This window comes from Vitis vinifera, chromosome 18 (genome assembly GCF_030704535.1).
Source record: "Vitis vinifera cultivar Pinot Noir 40024 chromosome 18, ASM3070453v1".
NCBI lineage: Eukaryota > Viridiplantae > Streptophyta > Magnoliopsida > Vitales > Vitaceae > Vitis > Vitis vinifera.
The window spans coordinates 31,598,966-31,623,806 of NC_081822.1; the positions used below are offsets into that span (position 1 = coordinate 31,598,966).

The 24,841-nt window shown below is 33.2% G+C and overlaps 2 protein-coding genes across 3 annotated transcripts in view; both read right to left on the reverse strand.

Moving 5' to 3' along the window:
• The window catches only part of LOC100248194 (disease resistance protein RPV1), a 46,927-nt gene that overhangs the window by 16,326 nt on the left and 5,760 nt on the right, over positions 1–24,841 (reverse strand). The window contains exon 6 of one of the 2 annotated variants that reach the window (XM_059734641.1): positions 23,489–23,702. The exons of the other annotated variant lie outside the window; for it this stretch is intronic. The gene's annotated coding sequence lies outside the window, so the exon portion shown is untranslated. Of the gene's footprint in view, positions 1–23,488; positions 23,703–24,841 lie in introns of those variants that run through there. 2 annotated transcript variants of the gene reach the window in all.
• Positions 17,400–19,076, reverse strand: LOC132253278 (disease resistance protein RPV1-like). The gene is made up of 2 exons (XM_059735047.1): positions 18,586–19,076; positions 17,400–18,264 (listed from the first exon to the last, which is right to left on the reverse strand). Exons 1-2 carry the CDS (start codon positions 19,074–19,076, stop codon positions 17,505–17,507), a joined length of 1,251 nt encoding a protein of 416 aa, XP_059591030.1. The 3' UTR covers positions 17,400–17,504.

Here is a 24,841-nt window from a genome sequence, read left to right on the forward strand (position 1 = left end):
ATTTTTCTTTTTAAATTCAATAATTCATTGTAAAGATAAAGCTTTGATAGCTGCTAAGATATTTATTAAGGAAAAAAAAAGTTTTAACTTTAGATAGGCCAAGAATAGGGGATCTCCAAATTTCATAAAATCTTTGGATGATTACAAACAAATAAATCAAAATAAAAGCTTAAAAAGAAAAAACTTATTTAAATGACTTGACCATATCTAATTCGATATTGAACTCCATATTCTTCCAATCATCTAATCATTTTAAAAATTTCTAGTAAGTATTTTAACCTTCAATGAAACCAAAAACAGAGAAGGCATACATTATTTGGGTGAGCTGGAAACAGGGATGTCTTCATTTTTTCTAGTTTGAGTTCTTTGTATAAGAACATTTTATTTTATTGTAATGAATAAATGAGAAAAATATAATCTCATAATTTTTAATCTATTGTAATGAGTAAATAAAAAAAATATAGATATATAATTAGAAGTATATAAGTTAAATGTTTCAAACCATCTTTTATAAGAATATCAAAAGATATGGCCATAAAGGACAACGGAGTTAGGTGGATAGGGGGAAAAGTCAAAAGACCAAAAAAAAAAAAAAACTCTTAATTTATAATCAACATACAAAAACTTTTATATTTCATGAAGTGGTCTAAGTATCATTTTAAAAAGTACGTAATGATTGACATTAATTATGAAGGAAAAAAAATATATGAACTAACAAATGAAACAAGAAAAATAGAAAAAGAAGTGTTGTAATTGTTGATATTAGTTATGAAAAAAAAATAAAAACTATCAAATGAAACAAGAAAAATAGATAAAGAAGTGTTGTAATTGTTGACATTAGTTATGAAAAAAAAATAAAAACTATCAAATGAAACAAGAAAAATAGATAAATAAGTGTTTTAATTATTGATATTTGTTGTATTATGTGACTCATATTGAGTGAAAGACATATAGAGAAAAATGTGCAAATACTGAAACAAAGCGAAGTGAAACGGAGCAGAGTAACAACATTTGCCATTCAAACTTGTATTTTTATTGTTGTGGGCGAATGATAGGTTGGGAGGGTTCGAGGAAGGGGGGCGTCTTCCCGCAATATAGTGTAGGGGTATTTTGGAATTTCATTACCTAAGGGTTAGTACAAATACCCTTTTTATATAACCCTAATTTTAGATATAGTGAAAGTTTTCTTCCCTATTCTCGTGGATGTAGACAATCTGTTGAACCACATTAAATTTGTGTGTTTTTCTTTTCATTTTCTCTAATTTTCACCATAAATCGTTGCATGAAACTTAACAATTGGTATCAAAGCGTCAGGTTCGATGTCAGGGATTTCTTTACGAAGTTCGACATAGTCAAGTTCGATGGATTCGGGAATTTCGATTTATGGCAGAGGACGATTAAGGATCTATTAGTGCAACAAGGTATGGTTGATTACTACTCAAAAAGTGTTATTTCATAGCTTGTAATTAACTCTTTTAAACATTTTTGAGTATTGGTTATTACCTTTTAACCCAATTAACATGTTAAGGACCCTTGTAATCAATTCTAATAAAAAATGTGTTAAGTTTTGGTGTTTTGATAGCTTTTTGATCACCAAAGCAATCTGAGATTGAAGAGAGTTCTTTGGAATCCATGCAAGGAGTATACCCGGACAGGGTGTCCGGATACACCATCGGAGGGCATCCGGACAATACATCCGGATAGTGGAAGTGCGCCACCATTCCATCCGGCTGCCGCCACTTTATACCCGACTGCCGCCACTTTACACCCGGATGCCGCACTTTCCACCCGGATGTATCACATCCGGAAATCTGCTGCCGCCGCCATTACATCCAGATGTCTCACATCTGGCACATTATATCCGGATATTTTGCATCCGGCGCCTGACGCCGGATGGGAGAGGAGAGCGTTTTGCACAGTGTCACGGTGTTCTCTTGAAGCTTCCCGATATTTGCACCGAAATTTTGGGATATTTTGAGATATTTTGCTTTAGATATTTAATGTCGGTGTTCTCCTGAAGCTTCCAGATATTTACGACTGACACTTTGGGATATTTTGTTTTAGATATTTTATGTCTAAATTCCCAAAGTCTCCTTGTAACCCACCAATTATAGGATTCCTTAGTCTTTAAGTAAGTACAAAGGGTAAATAACCCTTTATATATAGTTTGTAATCTTCTTTGAAAGAAGGATCAGAATTAGATCTCGGGAGCCTGTTCCCAAGGAGGTATATCCTGGGAGCTTGTTCTCAGAGATGCATCCTTTGTACAGTTTTGGGAAGGAAGTAAAATACAGAGTACTTGCTCTGCTTTTGTTTTCTCGTTATTTTCTTTCTAGCTAATCAAATTCTAAGGATTTTTCCTCAGAGGATGAGAGGTTAGGCTCTTTGTTTCTTGGAGTGAAGAAAGCCGAGTAAATTTCCTCATGCATAAATTGGAAGTTTTGTTGTTTTAGTTTTTAATGAAGAGAAAGTGTGACCCATTAATGGTTTTTATCTTTTTAGTTAACTTAAAACGCCTTTAAATCACCTGGGCCAACACTTGGTAAGCTTTTGGACTCTACGGAGACATCCATTAGTTATCTCTTGCGAGCTTTTGACGGGTAATCCAAGGTTAAAGATCACCTTGAATGGCAAGTGCTAGGTGAGAGGTATGAGCCACTGCAAGGTGCATCAATGAGAGAGATTTAGTGTTTGAACCCATTAATGGGAAGCATCTGTACCACACCGGTTCGGGAAATAACTATATGTTAAATCCCCAATGCGAGGAAAATAAACGAGTGACCGGAACTCTCCTTTTTGTATGAGGAATCTGAACCTAGTGATCTAAACTCCAAGAGACACTTTTCTTTATAAGTAAAATCAGTTACTATTTTTGGTTAGTTTAAAACCAAACCTTTTTCCGCTAAAGATTATGTTTTCTTTTAAAGCTAACCTTGAAATGAAAAGGCATCAATTCAACTTTGAATTAATATCAATTGTGAAGTGAAAACCCATCCCAGTGAACGATCCTAGAGCCACTATGTTATAGTAGCTTTGTCTTTACTACCCTAGTTCATGGTGTAATAGGTTATAAATTTTGTTGATTACTCCCTCAATCAAGGAGCACCAGCTGGACATGAATCAGCTGATACACCAAGTGGGCACGAATCAAATGGCGCCGTTGCCGGGGATGGTGCCACTTTACAGTGATATGACCTTTTCAGAGTACTTGTGATCTTCATCACAAGTTTGGTGACTTTTCTTTTCCTTTTACTAACTCTTTTTATTTGTTTATTTTCCTTTGTTCATGTTTTAGTATATCTTTTATTTAGTTTTTAGTTAAACTTAATAATTTTCTTTAGAATTTTTTTTTTCTTTTGTTTTCTCTGTTTTTAATTCAGAAATTGCTAGTTGTGCATGCCATATTGAATACGAGATAGCAGAGGAAGCCATTAACTTCATGAGTTAAGTGGCTAAATTTTCAAGAGGATGGGATGAACCAAATGTTAGAAATATGGGCAGAATGACATCTCAACCTAAAACTAAGGGTGAGATGTATATTTTGAATGACGGCATGAACATGAAGGCAAAGATTGCAGCTATGGAAAGGAGATTGGAAGAGCTAGAAATGAACCAGATGCAAGAAGTGCAAGCCATCTCTCAGACACCATTGCAAGCTATGCCTTGTGCCATTTGTCTATCTTATGAGCACTTGGTGAAGGAGTGTCCTACCATTCCAGTGGCGAGGGAAATGTTTGGTGATTGCAACACCTACAATTCCAATTGGAGGAAACATCCAAATTTCTCTTGGAAACCACAGCCACCTCAGTACCAGCAACCTACTCAAGCACCACAGCAAGCCTCAAACCTTGAACAAGCTATGATGAATCTTAACAAGGTCATGGGAGACTTTGTTGAAGCTAAAAAATCCATTGTTGATCAAGTCAGGCAAGAAATTGACAGCCAAGACAAAAAGACGGATGGGAGGTTGAATGATCTGTCTCAGAAGACAGACAATCTCGAATACACAAGCTCAAGGTTTGCCAACCTCAACGCAATGCAAGAGAAAGAAAACTTTCTTTTTCAACCTCATAAAAATCAAAAGGGTATCCATGAAATAGAGGTTGGGGAGAGTGATAAAGAGGTTGATCTGCCCGCATGCAAGCTAGAGCATGAGGTAGAGAGTGAAACAGAGAAAGAAAAGAGGGAGGAAATCAAAGGAAAGAGAAAGGGGAAAAGTACAGAGAAAGATGACTGTATAAATGAAAAATCACAGAGAATAGTCATCAAGGAAGAATTGATGAAGAAACGCATACCTCCACTTTTCCTCCAAGCTTTGTATGGGAAAATCATACAAAACAAATCCCAAGTGAGGGATGCAAACTTCATATGGGATCCGGGCAAGCTAAATCAGGATCAAATTTTTTTATGGACTTAGTCTTTTTAAAGACTAGCTAGTCCATATCTTTTTGTTTTGTTTTTTACTTGTTTTAATTTTGATTTTAATGTTTTAAATTTTGATTTAAATGCTTTAATTTTGATTTCAATGCTTTAATTTTAATTTGTTTTGATGTAATATAGGTTTTTGGATGATTAAAATCAAGAGGAATGTCAAAAGAGTTGAAAGAAGGAAGTTGAGAATCAAGAAGAGCTCAAAAAGCAAGGAGAGAGCATGGCCTGCGAAATTTCGCAGCAAAAGTGAGCCGCTGCGAAAATCGCCCCCCTCGCTGCGAAATGGTTTCACAGCCTCCAAGCGCCCTCTGCAAAAATTTTCACAGCTGCGAAGAGGTCCCTTGGCACACGAGTGCCATTTCGCAAGCCTGTACACCCGTTTCGCAGCTGCGAAATGGCTGCGAAACCTCCACGCCTTGAAATCCTCCATTTCGCAGCCGATGAGCCATTTCGAAGGGTGTTTCGCAACTGCGAAACCACCCTTTGGCACACGAGTGCCACTTCGCAGCACCCGTACGCCCATTTCGCAACTGCGAAATGGGCTGTGAAAATTGCCCTCCTCCGCGAAATCCACCCCCCGCTACGAAAATGCTCAAAGCTTCAAAAATGGGCTGCAAAATTCCCATTTTGTTGCCAAATGATTTCCAAACTTCCAAATGGCTGTGAAATGATCTCCAAGCTTCAAAATGGATGTAAAATGGCCTCTAAGCTTCAAAAAGGCTACGAAAAAGCTCCAGGCATCAAAATGGGCTGCGAAATGATTTCGCAGCCCCATAGCTACCCCTTGTGAAATCCTCCATTTTCTGTAAAAATGGCCTTTTGATTGCGAAATGATTTTCCAAACTTCAAAATGGTTGTGAAATGATTTCCAAACTTCGAAATGGGCTGCAAAAATGTTTTTCTTTTTTCCTTTTGGCTTCGAAATGGCTAAGAAATGGCCTCCAAGCTATGAAATGATTTGCAAAAACACTTTGCAAAACCAAGGGAAGTTGCAAAAATGCCAACAAAGCCATGCAACCATGCATCTAAAGAGGAGAGCCCTCTCACTGAGATCACACACATGAAGCCTCTCACTCCACTTCTTACCTCCTAAAACCATAAGAGCCCATAGCTCCAGTTGAGGAGACTATGCCACCTAAGGAGACTACCAGAATAGAGGCCAAAGTCATGATCCAACCTACTCAAGAGGCCACCACAGATGTATTAACACCACAGATGCATCAGCTCCACAGGACCTTACCATTATTTGATCATCTCTTTACTTTTTGTCTTTACATATTATATTAGTATACATAATTCCATGTTTTGATGTCTTATATTCTGGGATTGGATGTATTACTGATGATGCATCATATATAGACATCAATTCTTGTTTAAAACTTGGCATTTTTCTATTTGCTCTACTCACTATTTTTTTTGAAACATGTGGTTTCTCCTATACGACTCAGACTCCATGTCACCCAGGAGGTACCACTTCCTCCCTATTATTCAATCGTGTTGTCACATTGAGGACAATGTTCATCTTGGTTGAGGGGAGAGTTGAGGAAGTAAGTTTTGTTAATAATGCTAAGTTATTTTGGTAATTTAGTTGTTTTTGTTTAATTTTTAAAATTTTTTGAAAGTTTTTTATTCTACTCTCCATGCTTATTAAGGAAAAATTTTCAAAATGAAAAGGGAGAAATTGAATTTTTGTCTTTTTACTTAACTTAGAGTTTGTATTATGCTTATTAAAGTTGATGAATTGTTGAAACTTCTATTGAATTCAAGCTTATGTCTTCCACTTTAAGCTATTCACACACTGTGCACAATAGGTTCCGATTATAAGATGAAAAACTATTTCCCTCTTGACTTAGGAAAATTTAGACTTGGTACCTTTGACATCATTTAATAGTGTTGGGACACCTTATAAAAGGCCAATGAGTCTTTGAAAAAAAAAGAAGAAAGAAAAATGTTTGCTTACCTTGAAACCCGAGCAAGGTCCGAGGGGTATATGGTAAAAATCTTTAAAACCTGGTGCCCTAAGCCTTCATTGGTTGGGAGTCACCGACCTCAATACTCGTTACAAGGGTGAATATGTGGAGTTTAACATACTGTAGGTGCTTAGGTATAAAAATTCATTCTTAAAAGTCCGGGGTAAAATCCGAGGAGTTAGTCGTTGAAAAATCCTTAAAACTTGATGCCCAAAACCTTAATTGGTTGGGAGTCATCGATGGATCCCCATTACATGGACAGTTTAGAAAAGAAATACCTTTAAGCCTTGTACTCCTACAATGAAAAAAATTGTGAAAAAAAAAGGTGCGTTCTTAGCCTATTGGAGGTTGATCAGTTTGCTAAGCTTTGAAAAAAGAACTAGGTTGGGGGGAGAGATTAGTTCAACATACTATATTCGGAAGCTAATAAATAACACTTAGATTTTTGTGGAAGAGTAAGGTTTGACCATTTGGGAGTGGAAACTCTTTTAAAACTTAAATTTGCATAATGCCTTCTCTTTAAGAATAATGATTAGACAAGTTATTTGATAACTCTTGTTGAAATTTGAGTTTTATTTCTTTAAATGTTCCATGTGAGAGGTAGATCATCATGCCACTTGAAAATTGTTTTTTGATCAAGCATGATGTTGTAAATTATAGTATTGTTTATTTTTATTTTTCTCTTCTTCATTGCTAAGGGACTAGCAATATGTCGGTTGGGGGGAGTGATTACTACTCAAAAAGTGTTATTTCATAGCTTGTAATTAACTCTTTTAAACACTTTTGAGTAGTAGTTATTACCTTTTAACCCAATTAACATGTTAAGGACCCTTGCAATCAATTCTAATAAAAAATGTGTTAAGTTTTGGTGTTTTGATAGCTTTTTGATCACCAAAGCAATCTGAGATTGAGGAGAGTTCTTTGGAATCCATGCAAGGAGTATACCCGGATAGGGTGTTAGGATACACCATCGGAGGGCATCTGGACAATACATCCGGATAGTAGAAGTGCGCCCCCATTCCATCCGGCTGCCGCCACTTTACACCTGGATGCCGCACTTTCCACCCGGATGTATCACATCTGGAAATCTGCTGTCGCCGCCATTACATCCGGATGTCTCGCATCCGGCACATTATATCCGGATATTTTGCATCCGGCGCCTGACGCCGGATGGGAGAGGAGAGCGTTTTGCACAGTGCCGCGGTGTTCTCTTGAAGCTTCCCGATATTTGCACCGACATTTTGGGATATTTTGAGATATTTTGCTTTAGATATTTAATGTCGGTGTTCTCCTGAAGCTTCCAGATATTTACGACCGACACTTTGGGATATTTTGCTTTAGATATTTTATGTCTAAATTCCCAAAGTCTCCTTGTAACCCACCAATTATAGGATTCCTTAGTCTTTAAGTAAGTACAAAGGGTAAATAACCCCTTATATATAGTGTGTAATCTTCTTTGAAAGAAGGATCGGAATTAGATCTCGGGAGCCTGTTCCCAAGGAGGTATATCCTGGGAGCTTGTTCTCAGAGACGCATCATTTGTACAATTTTGGGAAGGAAGTAAAATACAGAGTACTTGCTTTGCTTTTGTTTTCTCGTTATTTTCTTTCTAGCTAATCAAATTCTAAGGATTTTTCCTCAGAGGATGAGAGGCTAGGCTCTTTGTCTCTTGGAGTGAAGAAAGCCGAGTAAATTTCCTCATGCATAAATTGGAAGTTTTGTTGTTTTAGTTTTTAATGAAGAGAAAGTGTGACCCATTAATGGTTTTTATCTTTTTAGTTAACTTAAAACTCCTTTAAATCACCTGGGCCAACACTTGATAAGGCAAGTGATCTCCATCCATTGAGATGCACTAGTTTATCTCTTGCGAGCCTCTGGGAGGTAGTTTGAAGGTAGGATTTTCTAGAATAGCCAACACTTGGTAAGCTTTTGGACTCTACGGAGACATCCATTAGTTATCTCTTGCGAGCTTTTGACGGGTAATCCAAGGTTAAAGATCACCTTGAATGGCAAGTGCTAGGTGAGAGGTATGAGCCACTGCAAGGTGCATCAGTGAGAGAGATTTAGTGTTTGAACCCATTAATGGGAAGCATCTGTACCACACCGGTTCGGGAAATAACTATATGTTAAATCCTCAATGCGAGGAAAATAAACAAGTGACCGGAACTCTCCTTTTTGTATGAGGAATCTGAACCCAGTGATCTAAACTCCAAGAGACACTTTTCTTTATAAGTAAAATCAATTACTATTTTTGGTTAGTTTAAAACCAAACCTTTTTCCGCTAAAGATTATGTTTTCTTTTAAAGCTAACCTTGAAATGAAAAGGCATCAATTCAGCTTTGAATTAATATCAATTGTAAAGTGAAAACTCATCCCAGTGAACGATCCTAGAGCCACTATGCTATAGTAGCTTTGTCTTTGCTACCCTAGTTCATGGTGTAATAGGTTATAAATTTTGTTGATTACTCCCTCAATCAAGGAGCACCAGCTGGACATGAATCAGCTGATACACCAAGTGGGCACGAATCAATGGTGAAGGTGTTATCCGGAAAACAACCAAAAAGAATGAATGACATGGATTAGAAGGATTTGGAAGCAAAGGTTGCGGCAACTATCAGGCTTTGTTTGGCTGATAATGTGATGTACCATGTCATGGATGAGGAATCATCGACGATAATTTGGTTGAAATTGGAAAGTCGGTATATGTCTAAGTCATTGACGAACAAGTTGTATCTGAAGTAAAAACTGTATGGTCTTAAGATGGTAGAGGGCTCAGATCTAAGCCAGCATATCAATGTGTTTAATCATATCATTAGTGATTTGAAGCGAATTGATGTGAAGTTCGAAGATGAAGACAAGGCGTTGATGTTATTGAATTCCCTTCTTGCTTCTTCTACATATGAAAATCTAGTTACAACTCTGATGTGGGGAAAAGAAACTCTTGATTTGGAGGATATCACAAGTATTCTTTTAGGATTCAATAAGAAGAAGAAAGCCAATAATGAGAGTTCTCGGGGTGAAGGGCTTGTGGCAAAAAGTAATCAGGAACGTGGGAGAAACAAGTTTCGGAGCGAATCGAGTAACAATAAATCTCGATCTAAATCCAAGAAGAGAAATGACATACAATGTTATAAGTGCGAAAAAAATAGGGCACATGAAACGAGATTGTCCAGAGAAAAAGAAAGAGGGCTCGGTATCGAAAAATAAAGAGGGTATCAAAGTCTACAAATGCAGTGGTAGAAGAAGACTCAGAGAGTGGTGATGGTGATATGTTGTTGGTTTCATCCAGTTCAAATCATCTTACAGATTCTTGGATCTTAGATTTAGCATGGTCTTATCATATGACACCCAATAAAAATTGGTTTAACACATACAAGTTAGTAAATTCTGGTTCTATTATGATAGGTAATGATGTTTCATGCAAACTTGCTGGAATAAGGAATATCATAATTAAAATGTTTGATGGTGTTGTTAGAACATTGTGTGATGTTAGACCTATACTTGATTTAAGAAAAAATATGATTTCTTTGGGGACTTTAGATTGTAATGGGTTTAGTTACAAGTCTACAAGTGGAGCAATGAAGGTGAGTAAAGGTGTTATGATAGTGATGAAAGGGCAGAAGCTAGCAAGTAATATTTATAAACTGTTAGGTTCCATAGTTGTAGATGCAGTTGCAACTGTAGAGTCTGAGTCAGATAGTACAGTTTTATGGCATATGGGTGAGCGTGGGATAATGGAGCTTTATAAGAGAAATTTGTGTCAAAACATGTAAACTTGATTTATGCAAGTATTGTGTTTTTGGGAAACAGAATAAAGTGCAGTTCAAGATAGCCACACACAAAACAAAGGAGTTTCTTAACTATGTTCATACAAATGTTTGGGGACCAATGAGAGTAGCATCATTGGGAGGAAATATGTATTTTGTGACTTTTATTGACGATTACTCACTAAAGGTTTGGGTGTACTTCATGCGGCACAGGTCAAAAACATTTTCCAAGTTTAAGTTATAGAAAGCTGAAGTAGAAAACTAGACAGGGAGAAAGATAAAGTGCCTCAGGTTAGATAATGGTACTGAGCATACAGATTCAAAATTCACAAAATTGTGTGAGCAGCATGGGATAAAAAGACACTTCATAGTATGCAAGACACCAGAACAGAATGGTGTAGCAGAAAGGATGAACAGAACAATAGATGAAAGAGCTTGATGTCTCAGATTGAATATAGGGCTTGAAAAGAAATTTTGGGCAGAAGCAATGAACATGGCATATTACTTGATCAACAGGTCACCCAGAGCAGCATTAGATGGGAAAGTAGTAGAAGAGGTATGGACAGGCAGTCCGATAGATTACTTTGGTTTGAGAGTATTTGGGTGCCCAACTTATGTGCATATTTCTAATGAGGAAAGATCGAGCTTGATGCGAAGTCTAGACAATATGTTTTTTTGGGGTATCAGAAATGGGTGAAAGGCTTCAAGCTCTGGGATCCAAAGGCAAACAAGGTGGTGATCAGTAGAGATGCGATTTTTGATGAGAAAGTCATGTTACAGTGTACTCAGAAATGAGAGAAACAGGAACCAAAAAATGGCAGCAATAGTGAGCAACTGATACAGGTGGAATTAGAGACCCATGATATAGAGGATCGTGCTCGAAATGTAAGGAAGTCTAGTTCAGAAGATTAAAAGCATCACAGTATAACCACAAACAGACATAGACGCACTATCAAGCCACCTACCAGGTATGGTTTTGAAGATTTGGTTTCTTATGCACTAATTACTAGTAGTAGGGATCCTACTACCTTTCAAGAGGCAATACACAACTAAAAGAAAAGTGGATGGATGGGTGCTATGGTGGAGGAGACTTAGTCTTTTGCATAAGAACCAGACATGGGAGTTGGTGGAGCTTCTAGAGAGGAAGAGAGGAATATGATGTAAGTGGGTGCACTAGAAGAAAGAAACAGTTTCAGAAAAAAATAGTGAAAGGTTCAAAGCTCGTTTAGTAGCAAAGGGTTACTCATAGAGGAAAGAGGTTGACTATGATGGGATTTTTTCCCCCCGTGGTCAGACACACTTCCATTAAGATAGTGTTGGGCTTAGTAGCACATTTTGACATGCAGTTGGAGCAAATGGATGTAAAGACAACTTTTCTTCATGGTGACTTAGTGGAATTGGTTTATATGGTACAACCATAAGGGTTTATTCAACCTGGACAAGAGCACTTGGTCTATAAATTGAGAAAATCACTTTATGGGTTGAAGTAATCCCCAAGGCAGCGGTACAAGCGATTTGACTCCTACATGATCAAGATTGGCTACAAGAGATGTGAGTATGATTATTGTGTTTATGTAAAAAGCCTAGATGATGATTCATTTATTTTTCTATTACTCTATGTGGATGACATGTTAATTGCTACAAAGAGTATGATTAAGGTCAATAAGTTGGAGTCTTTGTTGAGCAAGGAGTTTGACATGAAGGATTTAGGTGCGGCCAAGAAGATCCTTGGGATGGAGATTCATAAGGATAGAGTTTCAGGGAGACTATGGTTATCTCAGCATAGCTATGTCAAGAGAGTGTTGAAGAGGTTTAACATGGATAATGCAAAACTGGTAAGTACACCCTTAGCAGATCATTTCATATTGTCTACTAATTAATGTCCAAAAATAGATGATGAAGTAAAAGACATGTCAAAGGTTCCTAATGCAAGTGCAGTGGGATGCTTGATGTATGCTATGGTTTGTACAAGACCATATTTGACACATGTTGTTAGTGTGTTGAGTAAGTTTCTATCAAATCCGGGAATGCATTGGGATGCAATAAAGTGGATCTTTAGATACTTAAAGGGTACTACAGACTATGGCATCATGTTTAGCAAACAACAAAGTAATCCTTCAATTAAGGGATATGTTGATGCAGACTATGCAAGAGACTTGGATGATAGGAGGTCTACCACAGGTTATGTATTCACCCTTGGTGGAGGACCTATTTGTTGGAAGCCTATGATACATTCTCTAATTGCACTATCTACTACCGAGTCAGAATATATGGCAATAGTTGAGGCTGCAAAGGAATCATTATGGCTTATAGGTTTGGTCAAGGAGTTGGGTATTCAACAAGGTGGAGGTCAATTATATTGTGACAATCTGAGTGCCATTTATTTGGCAAAGAACCAGGTGTATCATGCAAGGACCAAACATATAGATGTGAGGTTTCATAAGATCAGGGAATTGGTTTCTTTTGGTGAATTGTTACTTGAGAAGGTTCACACCTCTGAGAATGCAGCAAACATGTTGACAAAGCCTGTTACCACAGAAAAGTTCAAGCATTGCTTGAACTTGATTAATGTCTCCAGATGTTAGATAGGAGATTCCCTAACCTATTGTCTCAGGTAGAGTTACTAGTTATGTTTCTTGTTTCCTAAGGGGGGTGATTATTTGCCAAGATGGAGATTGTTGTAGTATGTGGCTCATATTGAATGAAAGACATATGGAGAAAAATAGGCAAATGTCGGAGCGACGACATTTTCCATTCAAGCTTGTATTTTTATTGTTGTGGGCGAACGATAGGTTAGGGGGGGGGGGGGGGGGGGAGAGAGAGAGAGAGAGAGAGAGGGGGGGCAATGCCCCCTGTGGTATGGTGTAGGGGTATTTTTGGAATTTCATTACTTGAGGGTTAGTATAAATACCCTTTTTATATAACCTTAATTTTAGATATAGTGAAAGTCTTCTTCCCTGTTCCCGTGGACGTAGGCAATGTGTTGAATCACGTTAAATCTGTGTGTTTTTCTTTTCGTTTTCTCTAATTTTCACCATAAATCATTGCATAAAACTCAACAATATTAGTTATGAAAGAAAAAAAAAAAAAAAACTTGTAAGTATCAAATGAAACAAGAAAAATAGTTAAAGAAAAGTTTTAATTATTGATATTAGTTATGGTAGGGAAAAAAATAACCTATAAAGTATCAAATTAAACAACAAAAATAGATAATTTAAAAAAAAAATTATTAAAAATTAAAAAAAAATTCAAACAATATTTCAAAAGATTTTTTTAAAAAAAAAATAGAAAGAAGTATGATTATAAATTTTTAAGAATTTAACATTTTTTTTTTAACAAAACTTAAAAAAAAAAATCAATAATTTTTTTGTTAGAAATTATTAATATATTTAGTTACTATATTAGAATTATATATTTAGTTAGTATATGTTTATTTATTTAGTTACCATATCTCTTATTTAATTAATTATTATATTGGAATTATTATTATTTTTAGAAGTAATGGTGCATTAGTTTTTATTTCCTTTTATTAGGTCTATTTAAATTCTAATGGTATTATACCTATTTTTAAAAGAATTTATGATAAGAAATTTTAAATTTTCTTTTCTGTCTTTTACTCTTTGAGTCCCTTTTGGATTTCAATATTTCTAATAAATTTTAAGTATTTTTTAAAAATAATTAAATTGATAAAACTTTTATTTAAAATTTATTTCTAACAATATAATATAGAGGCAGCACCATTATTATCAATTGTAAATTTGTTGCGTCAAGATTAAACCTAAAAGCTTAGGTATTTTAAAAATATTAAAGTCAACCAAAACAACCTGCCACTAAAAAAAATTCTAAAATTTTGGGATAATGAATAACACACAATTAAAATAAAATCATGAAAATAAAAGAATATATATATATATATATATATAAATAAAATCATGAAAATAAAAGAATATATATATATATATATATATATATATATTTCTTCTTTCACTAATTCAATCTAGTAAATAATTTAATCACCAGTAAAATAAAAAGGAGAGAAGACATACCTTGCTAGGGTTAAAGAAAGCTTTGATCCTTTGGAAACTAGAGAATTCTTTCTTGGCTGGGTGATCTTCTCTATCACCAAGGCTTCCTCTTGATGGCTGAGGCCAATAGATCTGATCTTGGGCGTATATAAGATGTATCCCACAACTTTTCAATTTAAAGGATTCGTTATCGCCACATCGAAAAGAGCCACCGCCCATTGGAGTGTAAAGAGCCTTCAAGGTGTTCCACCGACTGGATCGAAACTTACTTGGAATGTGAATTTGAGGGAAATAGGTCACCCACAATGCTGGATCTGATGTAGCACGACTATCGTAGCATATGTAGTCATACGATAAACATCGGAGATAGTAGCCTTTACATTCTGGATCAAACCATATATCACCAATTTGTTTAGATTGATCACCATGGGATAGTGTCAATATACATCGTGGAAAATCGTCACATGTGGTCTCACATTCACCATCATCAAGAGGAACATGATGGAAGAATAAAACAAATCCCAACAAGTTGTTATCTTCACGCCAATTCATTGGAAGCAAGCTCTACTGTTACTTCACATCCCATTCTCTGATGACTTACCCACTCTGGTATTCCACTACTTCCTGGAATAACAATATTGCATTGCTGCAGAAAAATGTCATGTAAATCTCATGCAAGAAAAAAATAAAAAATAAAAAATAATAATTATGCCATGAAAATGATACTGAAATTTTGATATAGAGGGTTCGAGGAGAGACCAGAGGAATAGACTCGAGGATGTTTCAGTTTCCAGACATGGACAACCATGTGCCTCTATTCGTGTTAGACTTGATGGAAGCTCTGCAATTTCTTCAAGCATCGGACAGTGATTCATGAGAAGGGTTTCGAGATTAGAAAGTTGAGTGATGCCAACAGGTATGCAATGAATATGGTTTTCACTTGCATCTAAAAATTGCAGTAAGGATAAGCACCATAAATCACTGGGGATTTCTCCTTCCATCATATTGCAACCACCTAGATCTAGACTTCTTAAGCAACATCATAAGCTTCTCAAGTTGTTGGGCAACTTGTGGAGCTTTGAATAATTACGAACAGAAAGACTTGCAAGACGTGTCAAATTACCAATGTTGCTGGGAAGACTCACAAGCTTCTCACATTTGTACAATTCCAAATCCCAAAGACCTCTTAGATGTTCAATTGATGATGGCAGCTCTGTTATAGCCATTTCACGCAAATAAAGGCATTCTAAATGTTCCATATCCTCTGTGATCTCCCAAAAAGTTTCTATATTTGAACAACCATTAAGAGAGAGGCGTTTGAGGGATTTCAACCCACAGATACTATTTGGAAGACTTCTCGTTAAATTTGGGTGAGATGACCTATTGAACTTTTCTGGATCTCAAGAAACTTTTCAAAATTTGAGCAACCACTGAGTAAAAGAGTTTCAAGGGCCTCTAAGCACCTAATACTCTTTGGGAATTCCTTAATAGCGGTCTTCTCTAAAGAAAGTCTCTTTAAGCATTTCATGCTCCCTTGGATCTCCGGGAATTTTTGAAAGTTTGAGCACTCTGAGAGGTCAAGACTTATAAGAGATTCTAAATATCCAATGCTGTCAGGGAGTTCCATAGTACCACTCTGAGATAAATCAAGCTCCCTTAGAAGTCTCATATTGGTAAATATATCTGAAAATTTCTCAAACTTTAAACATTTATTAACATAAAGAATTTCGAGAGATGTTAAGGACCCAATGCTATCTGGGAGTTCCTTAATAGCAGTCTGATGTAAAGAAAGTTTCTTCAAACATTTCATATTCCTTCTAATCTCTAGAAATTTCTCAAATTTCAAGCAATATGTGAGGTCAAGAGTTTCGGGATATTCCAAATACCCTATGTTGTCCGGGAGTTCTTTAATACCACTTTCACGTAAATTAATCTCCCTTAAATGTCCCATATAGGTAAATATATCTGGAAATTTCTCAAACTTTGAACATCCTTTTAACCAAAGCTTCCTCAAAAACTTCATATTCCCATGGATCTCTGGAAATTTCTCCAAGTTTGAACAATTTGAGAGATCAAGGACTTCAAGAGATGCTAAATGCATGATGCTACTTGGTAGTTCTCTAATCCTAGTTTTGTTTAAATAAAGCTCCTTCAAATGTTTCATATTCCCATGGATCACATCAAACTTCTCCAAGTTTTGACAATGATAAAGATAAAGAACTTCAAGAGATTCAAACTTCATGCTAGTTGGGAAACTTTGGAGCTGTTCACATCCTCCTAAATTCAAGTAGGTCAATCTTTTGAGATGGCCAATAGATGAATGAAGTTTACGCAAACTTGTACAACCTTTAAGATTCAGTCTCTCCAAATTCGCCATGCTTGAGAATTTTGGCATTTTGACTAGGTGTTTTGAATTACTTAGATCAATGCCCTTTAATTTTCCAAGACACTGCAACATAAGACATTCTTTTAATAAAACAAAAATTCTTTTAACTTGAAAATTATCCTAAAGAAAAAAACATTAAATAATGATCATACCTTATTCCCTTTCCAAAGTTGTTTTATGTTGCTAGACTTCAAGTTGATTTCAATAAGGTTCTCTCCATAAAATTTTGAAGGCAAAGACCTCAAAGTGCATCCTTGCCAATGAAGATATCTCAAATTATGAGGAAATTCAAAATCTTTAGGAAAAAACACTTTATACTCCTCTCTCTTCAAACCATCATGATCATTGCAATGGACTTTGAGCAACCTAAGTTTCTTCATCTTGGCAAACACTTTTGTAGTGAACTGTATTTCTTTTGATCTAGACAAGTCGAGAGATATGGTTTGAATACTTTCCATCCCCTGGAAACAAGAATGAAGAATAAGGGAATAACACAAGATAAAAATCCTAACTAAAATTTTATAGGCAATTAATCCTTAAAAATGCATTATAAATATCTAAATAACTAAGTTCATATATTTAATTCATACCTCTTGTCTAGAAAATGCATCATAAATATCATCTACATCCCACAATCTGCTCCATTTACTTAGGTCTCCAGGACATTCTTCATGAACAATTGCCCAACCCATTTCTTGTATCAAGTCATGCATTTGTATGATGTTTTTTGAAATAGTTACTAGACATCTATCACAAAGAACTCTTATGTTGTATGTTGCAAATAAATTGCAACCATCTAATATTGTCAACATATATATAATCTTTGTCTTCCCCTTTGAAGAAACATGCAATGTCAAGGAAAACCTCCTTTTCAAAATGATCAAGCCCATCAAAACTTATTCTAAGCACATCATTAATTTTCTTGTTAGCATTTTTTTTTCAATTTATCCAATGCACTTTTCCATTCATCTATTGCCATGCCATGGAGAGAAGAACCTAGAACTTTAAGGGCTAAAGGAAGACCTTGAGCATAATGTACCATGCAATTTGAGAGGTTTACATAATCTTCTTTGGGAACATTTTGTTTAAAGGCATGTCTACTGAAGAGTTGAATAGCTTCCTTATAATGTAATTGCTCAACCTTATATGATATATCCACTCCATACTCACCCAGCAAATGTTGGTCTCTAGTTGTTATGATAATTATGCTTCCTATACCAAACCATTTAAGACTTCCAACCAATAACTTTAATTGCTCCAAATGATCCACATCATCAATAACAATAAGAACTTTTTTTGAGTCAAGTCTAGCCTTTATTATATTGATTCCTTTATTGATATTGCTAAACTCTACATCATTCCCCATTGTATCATGTAGAAGTTGTTGTTGTAGTTGAAGTTGACAACCCTTGTTGAATGTCTCTCTGACATCTTGAAGAAAGCTTGCACTGGTGAATTGATATTGGATCTCATTATAAACAATCTTGGCAATGGTAGTTTTACCAATTCCACCAGGTCCATAGATCCCAACCACACGAATGTCATTCAAGTCACTACTTAACGATTTTAGTTCTTTCAGGTGAAAATCCATCCCAACTATATCATCGTTAATATGCAAAAGCTTAGAATTCATTGATCTTTTAAAAATCTGGTTAACAATTTCCTTAATATGCTTTGACTCATACCTGCCAATTATAAAGTACAATTTAACACTTCATGAGTTATAATGAATTGCAAAAGATAACAAATATAAAGTAAATTTAGTGACATTTACTTGCTTTTGTCAATATAATAAAAGTAATAGGATGTAAAAAATATTAAAAGAACCCACTATATTGAGCATTTTATAGATAATGAAAAGGCAAGTAGTTTTGAGGCAAGTGTTAATAAGATCACAAAGCAAGCTTTACTATACAAAATTATTAACTCGTTAATTCATAATTTAAGACAACTAAATCTTTACAACTAATTAAATCAAAAACACAAATTAAGGAAGTTGAAGCTACCCATCATTCACATGGAAACCACTAAGATTGCTTGCTTCAGTCAAGGAATCCCTCCACCTTTGCACCTTTTTCGCATCTACATTTCTTTCATGAATGGAAAATGCCTCTCCGAAGCTCCCTGTTTGCTTTCGCACATCACAAGGATCCACGTGGTAGAACACCGGAAAGACTATTTGTTCCATTTCTTCCCTGCACTCCATGATCTTCGCTAACTCATCCAAACACCACTTGGAATGAGCATAGTTTTTTGAGAACACAACTATGGAAATTCTTGATTCTTCAATACTTTTCAAAAGTTCTGATTTGATCTCCTCTGCTCCTTCAAGTTGATCGTCTCTGAAAGTCTTAATCCTCATCCCATGCAAATTTACGAATAAATGATCCGTAAAATTGTTGCGGGTGTCTTCACCTCTAAAACTCAAGAACACTTCGAACTGATATTTACGGACTGAGGTAGAAGAAGAAGAGGGTTTTTGGGTAGAGGAAGCCATCGTTGGAGTTGAGGAAGAACTTGTTCTTAGTCAATACTTGATATGCCCACAGCATGTTTGGGTCCTCATATGAAGCAAAACTATTTTTCTTTTTTTTTTCTTTTTTTTTTTCTTTTTTTTTGGTGGAGTGGTTAGATTGTAAAAAGCAAAGATCGATTTTCCCAATACATGCAAGCAGGTGATTTGTCAGTTAAATGTAAAGGAGTAATGAGTGGGGAGGTCGGTGGCTTTTAAGAAGGGCCCACCCACCACAAAACCCGTAAAAGCCTTAAATTAAAATTTCAGTTTTCGGTATTATGGCCATCGACGCTTTCCTTTGACCAGTCAAAACCTTTCATTACAATTGCCATAGATTGTAAAGTCTTTCAATTCTATTGCCACGGTGCAATTTAATATATAGTTTATTCCTCCCTCCTAAATTTTAACTTAAATTCAATTAATTTTAATTATTTTTTTATATTCTATTTAATATATTATTAAAAATATAAAAATATCATAATAATCTTACCAGAGTCTTTCTTTATTAAAAAAAATAAACTTGGATATAAAATTATTAATATTTTTAAACATAAAAATATATGCATATATCATTATTTTTTATTTTAAATAAAAATCATCATTTTAAATACATACTTGATTACTAAAAAAAAATAAAAATTTTAATAAATTAATTAATTTTAATTATCTTATTATTAAATTTCATTTAGCATATTATGAAAATGTAAAAACCATAATAATAATGATTTACTGAAAACAATCTTTTATGTTTTTTGTATATTAATTATTTATAAATTTATATATATCAAATTTAAAAAGTAAATTAAAAAATAATCATACATATATCATTAATTATTTTATACCCTAAAATACATTCAAACTAAATAGAACATTATTTTTATAATAAATGTGGTAAGATACTTTATAAACTTATTTATGTTACTCGACGTACCCCTCTTCTTTATTTTTAAGTTTTTATTTTTCACTTTACAAACCATCTATGTTACTAAATGTATCCCTCTTTTTGTTTTACAATTTTTATATTCTTTCAACTTTTCAAACTCAATATTCCTTTTAAAAAAAAATTAATTTTTAAAACTTTTTCTTTTATAAAAAGTTTCTAAAACCATAAATTTTTTAGATAAATTTTATTATTATATTTTTCATTAAAAATGAATAATAACATTGAATTTTTTTATAAGGATGAATCATAATATTTCAAAATTTCACATAAAATCTCAATTACTTGAAAACGTATGTTAAATTATAAGGAATAAGTATAAATAAAGAGATAATAATTATTTCAATAAATAATGATAAATTTTGCCATAATAAAAAATATAAATTATGCATTTTTTTTTGTTAAAAGCCGATCATATCATCCACAATACAAACTAAAGTGCAGGCTGTGTTGTCGGATGAGGAACCCTTCTGGGGTCTTTTCCTTTTCGTAGAACCTTCATATTGCTTCCACATTCTATAAGGGTTCGTGTTGCAAGTAGGGAAAGGAAGGGAGAAAGAAACCTAAGAAAAGGACTTTTGAGTGCACTTTCATGCAAAGTTCGAGGAATCGAACAAAGAAGAGAACTCTTTATCCAAGAAAACATGAATGTAAATGGAGTAAATAGAACGAAAACTGGAATTAGTATATAAAGATGAAGAAAGAGGTGGGTTTTCCTCACTTGAACACCGATAACACAAGATTGGTAGCTTGATGCTAATGGAAGAGGAAAAAACAAGAATGTCGTGGTGTGGTAATAGTGTTATTGAGACTCCAAAAGGAAGGATGTCATAACTTTTGAAATTTGAAAAGGCATGGTATGTGTGTCATCGGTAGGAGGCAAAAGAAACCCCCAAAGGAGGCTTGAAGGTACATTGGTTTGAGTGTCCAATACAAAAAAATTCCAAGGTCTGGAAAATCAAGGAAAATATATTCCCACTTAAATGAAAAAGAATTTTCCGTTTGACCTCAGCTAAGGGTCAACGAAAAATTGAGGGCAATTGTGGGCACCATGGTAAATGGGGATAAACGGGCCTACCTAAAGAACTATCTGCTGATTTGGGCCAGTTTGGGCCTCGATTAAAAGCCCATTTAGCCTAATTGCCCGACTTACTTAAATAGCCCAACAAGTAAAGTGGAAAATAAAATGTGGGAGAACAACCCACAAGAAGTAGTGAAGGCAATTAACGCTTGGGGCAGTAATTGCTTGAAGTGGCTAAAAAGTGTCCCCATGATCTCCACACCTATCGGTAGCTAAAAGGTATATGAATACAACTGGCAAGTCTAAAAAGCAGAAAAAAAAAAAAAAAAAGGATTGTAACATGAGAAATATTACATTTTCTAGAAAACCCTAGGTAACTTAATAATTGGAGGAGGTGATTCCGGGGTAAAACTGAGTGAGCCCTGTGTGGCAAGGATAAGGAAGCGCGCGATAAGAATAGGACTATTGCTCAAGAAATTCTCAACTCCAATAGGCATTACTTTACAAAATATTTTAAAATGATGAAAATAAAATAGGAAGTTTTAATTTTGGTAGGTAGGAAGGAAATAATTGAGAAGTTTTTTTTTTTTTTTTTTTTTTAAAGTAAAAATGATAGCACTAGAGTCAAGATTTTGCAATGCCTTAATTCTATCATAAAATGAATTTATGTATACTTACACAAAATTTTCAATAGATGATTACTATAAGAAAAAAAAATCCACCTTTTTTTAGCTTTATTTTTAATATGATTCTCATTCTTAAAATAATAAAATTTAAGTAAGTGTGTGTTTTTTTTTCTTCTGTTATTATCAATTATAAAATTCAAAATCTTTTCATTTGATTTGTTAATGCTATGTTTGGTTTAAGAATTGTAATAAATAAAGAAAATTATTTTCTCATATTTGATTTTATTATAAAAAATAAAAAAATATAATTAAAATTAATTAAAAACTTATATATTTTTAAATGATTTATTTTTATATAAAAGTATTAAATTAAATAAAATGAGTTTGAAGTGATGTATAAAAATAATTTATTTCCTTTAAATCTATTTTTATTTTATAATAGAATCCAAAGTTTTATAATGCTTAAACGCGCGTAGAAAGAGAGCAATCAAGCTTCATGTGCTAGTAATTTTTTTATTTTTTTATTTTAGTATTTCTTGTTTGGATTGAAACAAAATCAACACATCATACAAAATTATAATAAACTTTTAATTTTCAAATAGATTAAGTGTATATTATATTTATACATAATGCTAAATCATAGATGCTTCAAAAAATTACGTAGGATAACTAATTATTTTTCTATTAAAAAAATAAATGATGTCATTAATTGTTGTAAACTAATTTACATTATGGGATGATGAGTTGGTTGGTCATTCTATCATCTTCAAAATCATCCCGGAAAATAAAAGTAGTCCCATAATTAATGATTAAATAAAAACATTTTTTTTTCATTTTTTAAAAAAATAAAATTTTAATTTTAATTTCTTCCACTCCTATGAGGTGGCTAGTAAAGGTGGTTAAGAAACCAAATGCTTGTACATTTTCTGTTCTTTTCTTTTCTTTTAATATTACATTTATCATGTTTTTATTTTTTCATTTATGTATTAAAATTTTTAAAGGCGACTTCCTTATTTAATAAGAGAAGTAAGTGTCTCTCCCAATTAGAGTTTATAATACCCCTTGGTTTTTTTTTTTTTATTATTATTATAGAAAGTTGAATAATTTAATCATAAAACAAGAGCAAGTGTGGAAAATTATAGTCCTATATAAAATGTAGGAGCTCTCATAAATTTATCTTGAAAAAATAATAATTTTAAAAAATCAATTCTTATACAAAATTAGGTATTAAAAAAAAAAAATTGACTACCTCAAATTTTAAAAATCTTGAAAGTAATTTTTAAAAATATAAAATTTATGGTCCATGCAAGTTATTGGATTTCATATATAAATAGCTATTATTTTCCTTTTTTACAAAACATGGAATTAGTAAGCCGGAGGGCACTTAGACACATATACATTAAAATCGAGGGAAATATGGTATCCTCATTTTTTTTTTTTTTTTATGAAAAATTAAAGAAAATGAATATGCCTAAATAAATGGTTTGTATGGATTGAGATTATTATAAGATGAAAATGACTACACTCCAATATGCTAATATTCATGCCATATTTTAGTCGTGTTATCATGTTACATCAAAATTATCATCCTGATATTTTTTTTATATATAAATTTAATAATATGGTACATAACTTTTGTAGAACAAAAAGTTTATAAGCTAGTCTTGCTAAATAATTGAAGCTACTTTGGTCACTATGCATATGATCTTAATAGATAAATGAGGATAATTTATCATTGTTTCAAAATCATTCTTGAAAATGCTTGTAAATAATTTCAAATAAATAAAATTATCCATACCTAAAAGCATACAAATTAAAATCAACAATTCAAATTATCCATACTTAAAAACATACAAATTAAAATTACTAATTCACATTATACATGCTTAAAAACATATAAATAAAAATCCACAATCCAAACAAAGTGTCTCTTTTATGGCATTCTCATTCTGGTTCAATACCGCATCTCTACCATCCTTCCAATTCCATAACCAATAGTTAGTCTAGTTTCCATGCGCAACCTGACCAATGGTTAGTCATAGTTTAATGAGCATATTATGACAATAATTATCCTGTGCTTTTTCATCTTTAGAAATGAAACAAAGAGCAAAATAAATATTAATTCATGCTATGTAATTGAAAAACATATGATAATTGTTTTGGTCTACCAATTAAAAAATGAAGCTCTAAATAAAAATTTTAATTAATTCAAACAAAAACTCTGGCCTACCAAAACAGCTACGGTAATATGGTTTTTCTTTCTAAATTCATTAGTTCATTCCAAAGATAAAACTTTGATAGGTTCTAAGATATTTATTAGAAAAAATAAAGGAGTTTTAACTTTAGATTGGCCTAAGAATACAGGATCTCCAAATTTCATAAACACTTGGAATAATTAAAAATAAAATAAAATAAAATAAAATAAATACATAAAAAGGAAAAAAGAAATTTGAATTTCCTGACCATATCTAATTCTGTATTGAACTCTATATTCTTCCAAGCATGTAATCATTTTAAAATATGTCTATATATTTTTTTCCATTAATTCTTCTAAATATTTTAAACCTTATGGAGTAGAGTTGGAAACCACAGATATCTTCATTTTTTTTTAGTATGATTTCTTTTCATAAAAACCTTTTATTGTATTGTAATGAGTAAATAAAAAAAATATAGACATAAACTGAGAAGCATGTAAGTTACATGTTTCAAACAATCTTGATATGGCCTTAAAGGAGTGGTTGAGTTAGATAAGTAGGGGGCAAAGTAAATTCTTTTTTTTTTTTCATAAAAAAAACATGAAATATAATAAACATACAAATTTTTTTACATTTCATGAAGTGCTTTATCATTTAACAAAATAAGTGATTATTGATATTAGTTATGAAAGAAAAAATATATAAAATAAAAAATGAAACAACAAAATAGATAAAGAAAAGTTTTAATTATTGATATTATTTATGAAAGAAAAGAAGATATAAAGTATGAAATGAAACGACAAAAATACATAATTTTTTAAAATTTTGTTTAAAAATTAACAAAAATTCAAACAATATTTTCAAACGAATTTTAAAAAATAGCAAGAAAGGTGACCATAAATTTTAAAGAATTTCACATTTTTTTTAACAAAACTTTAAAAAATTCAATAATTTTACTAATAAAT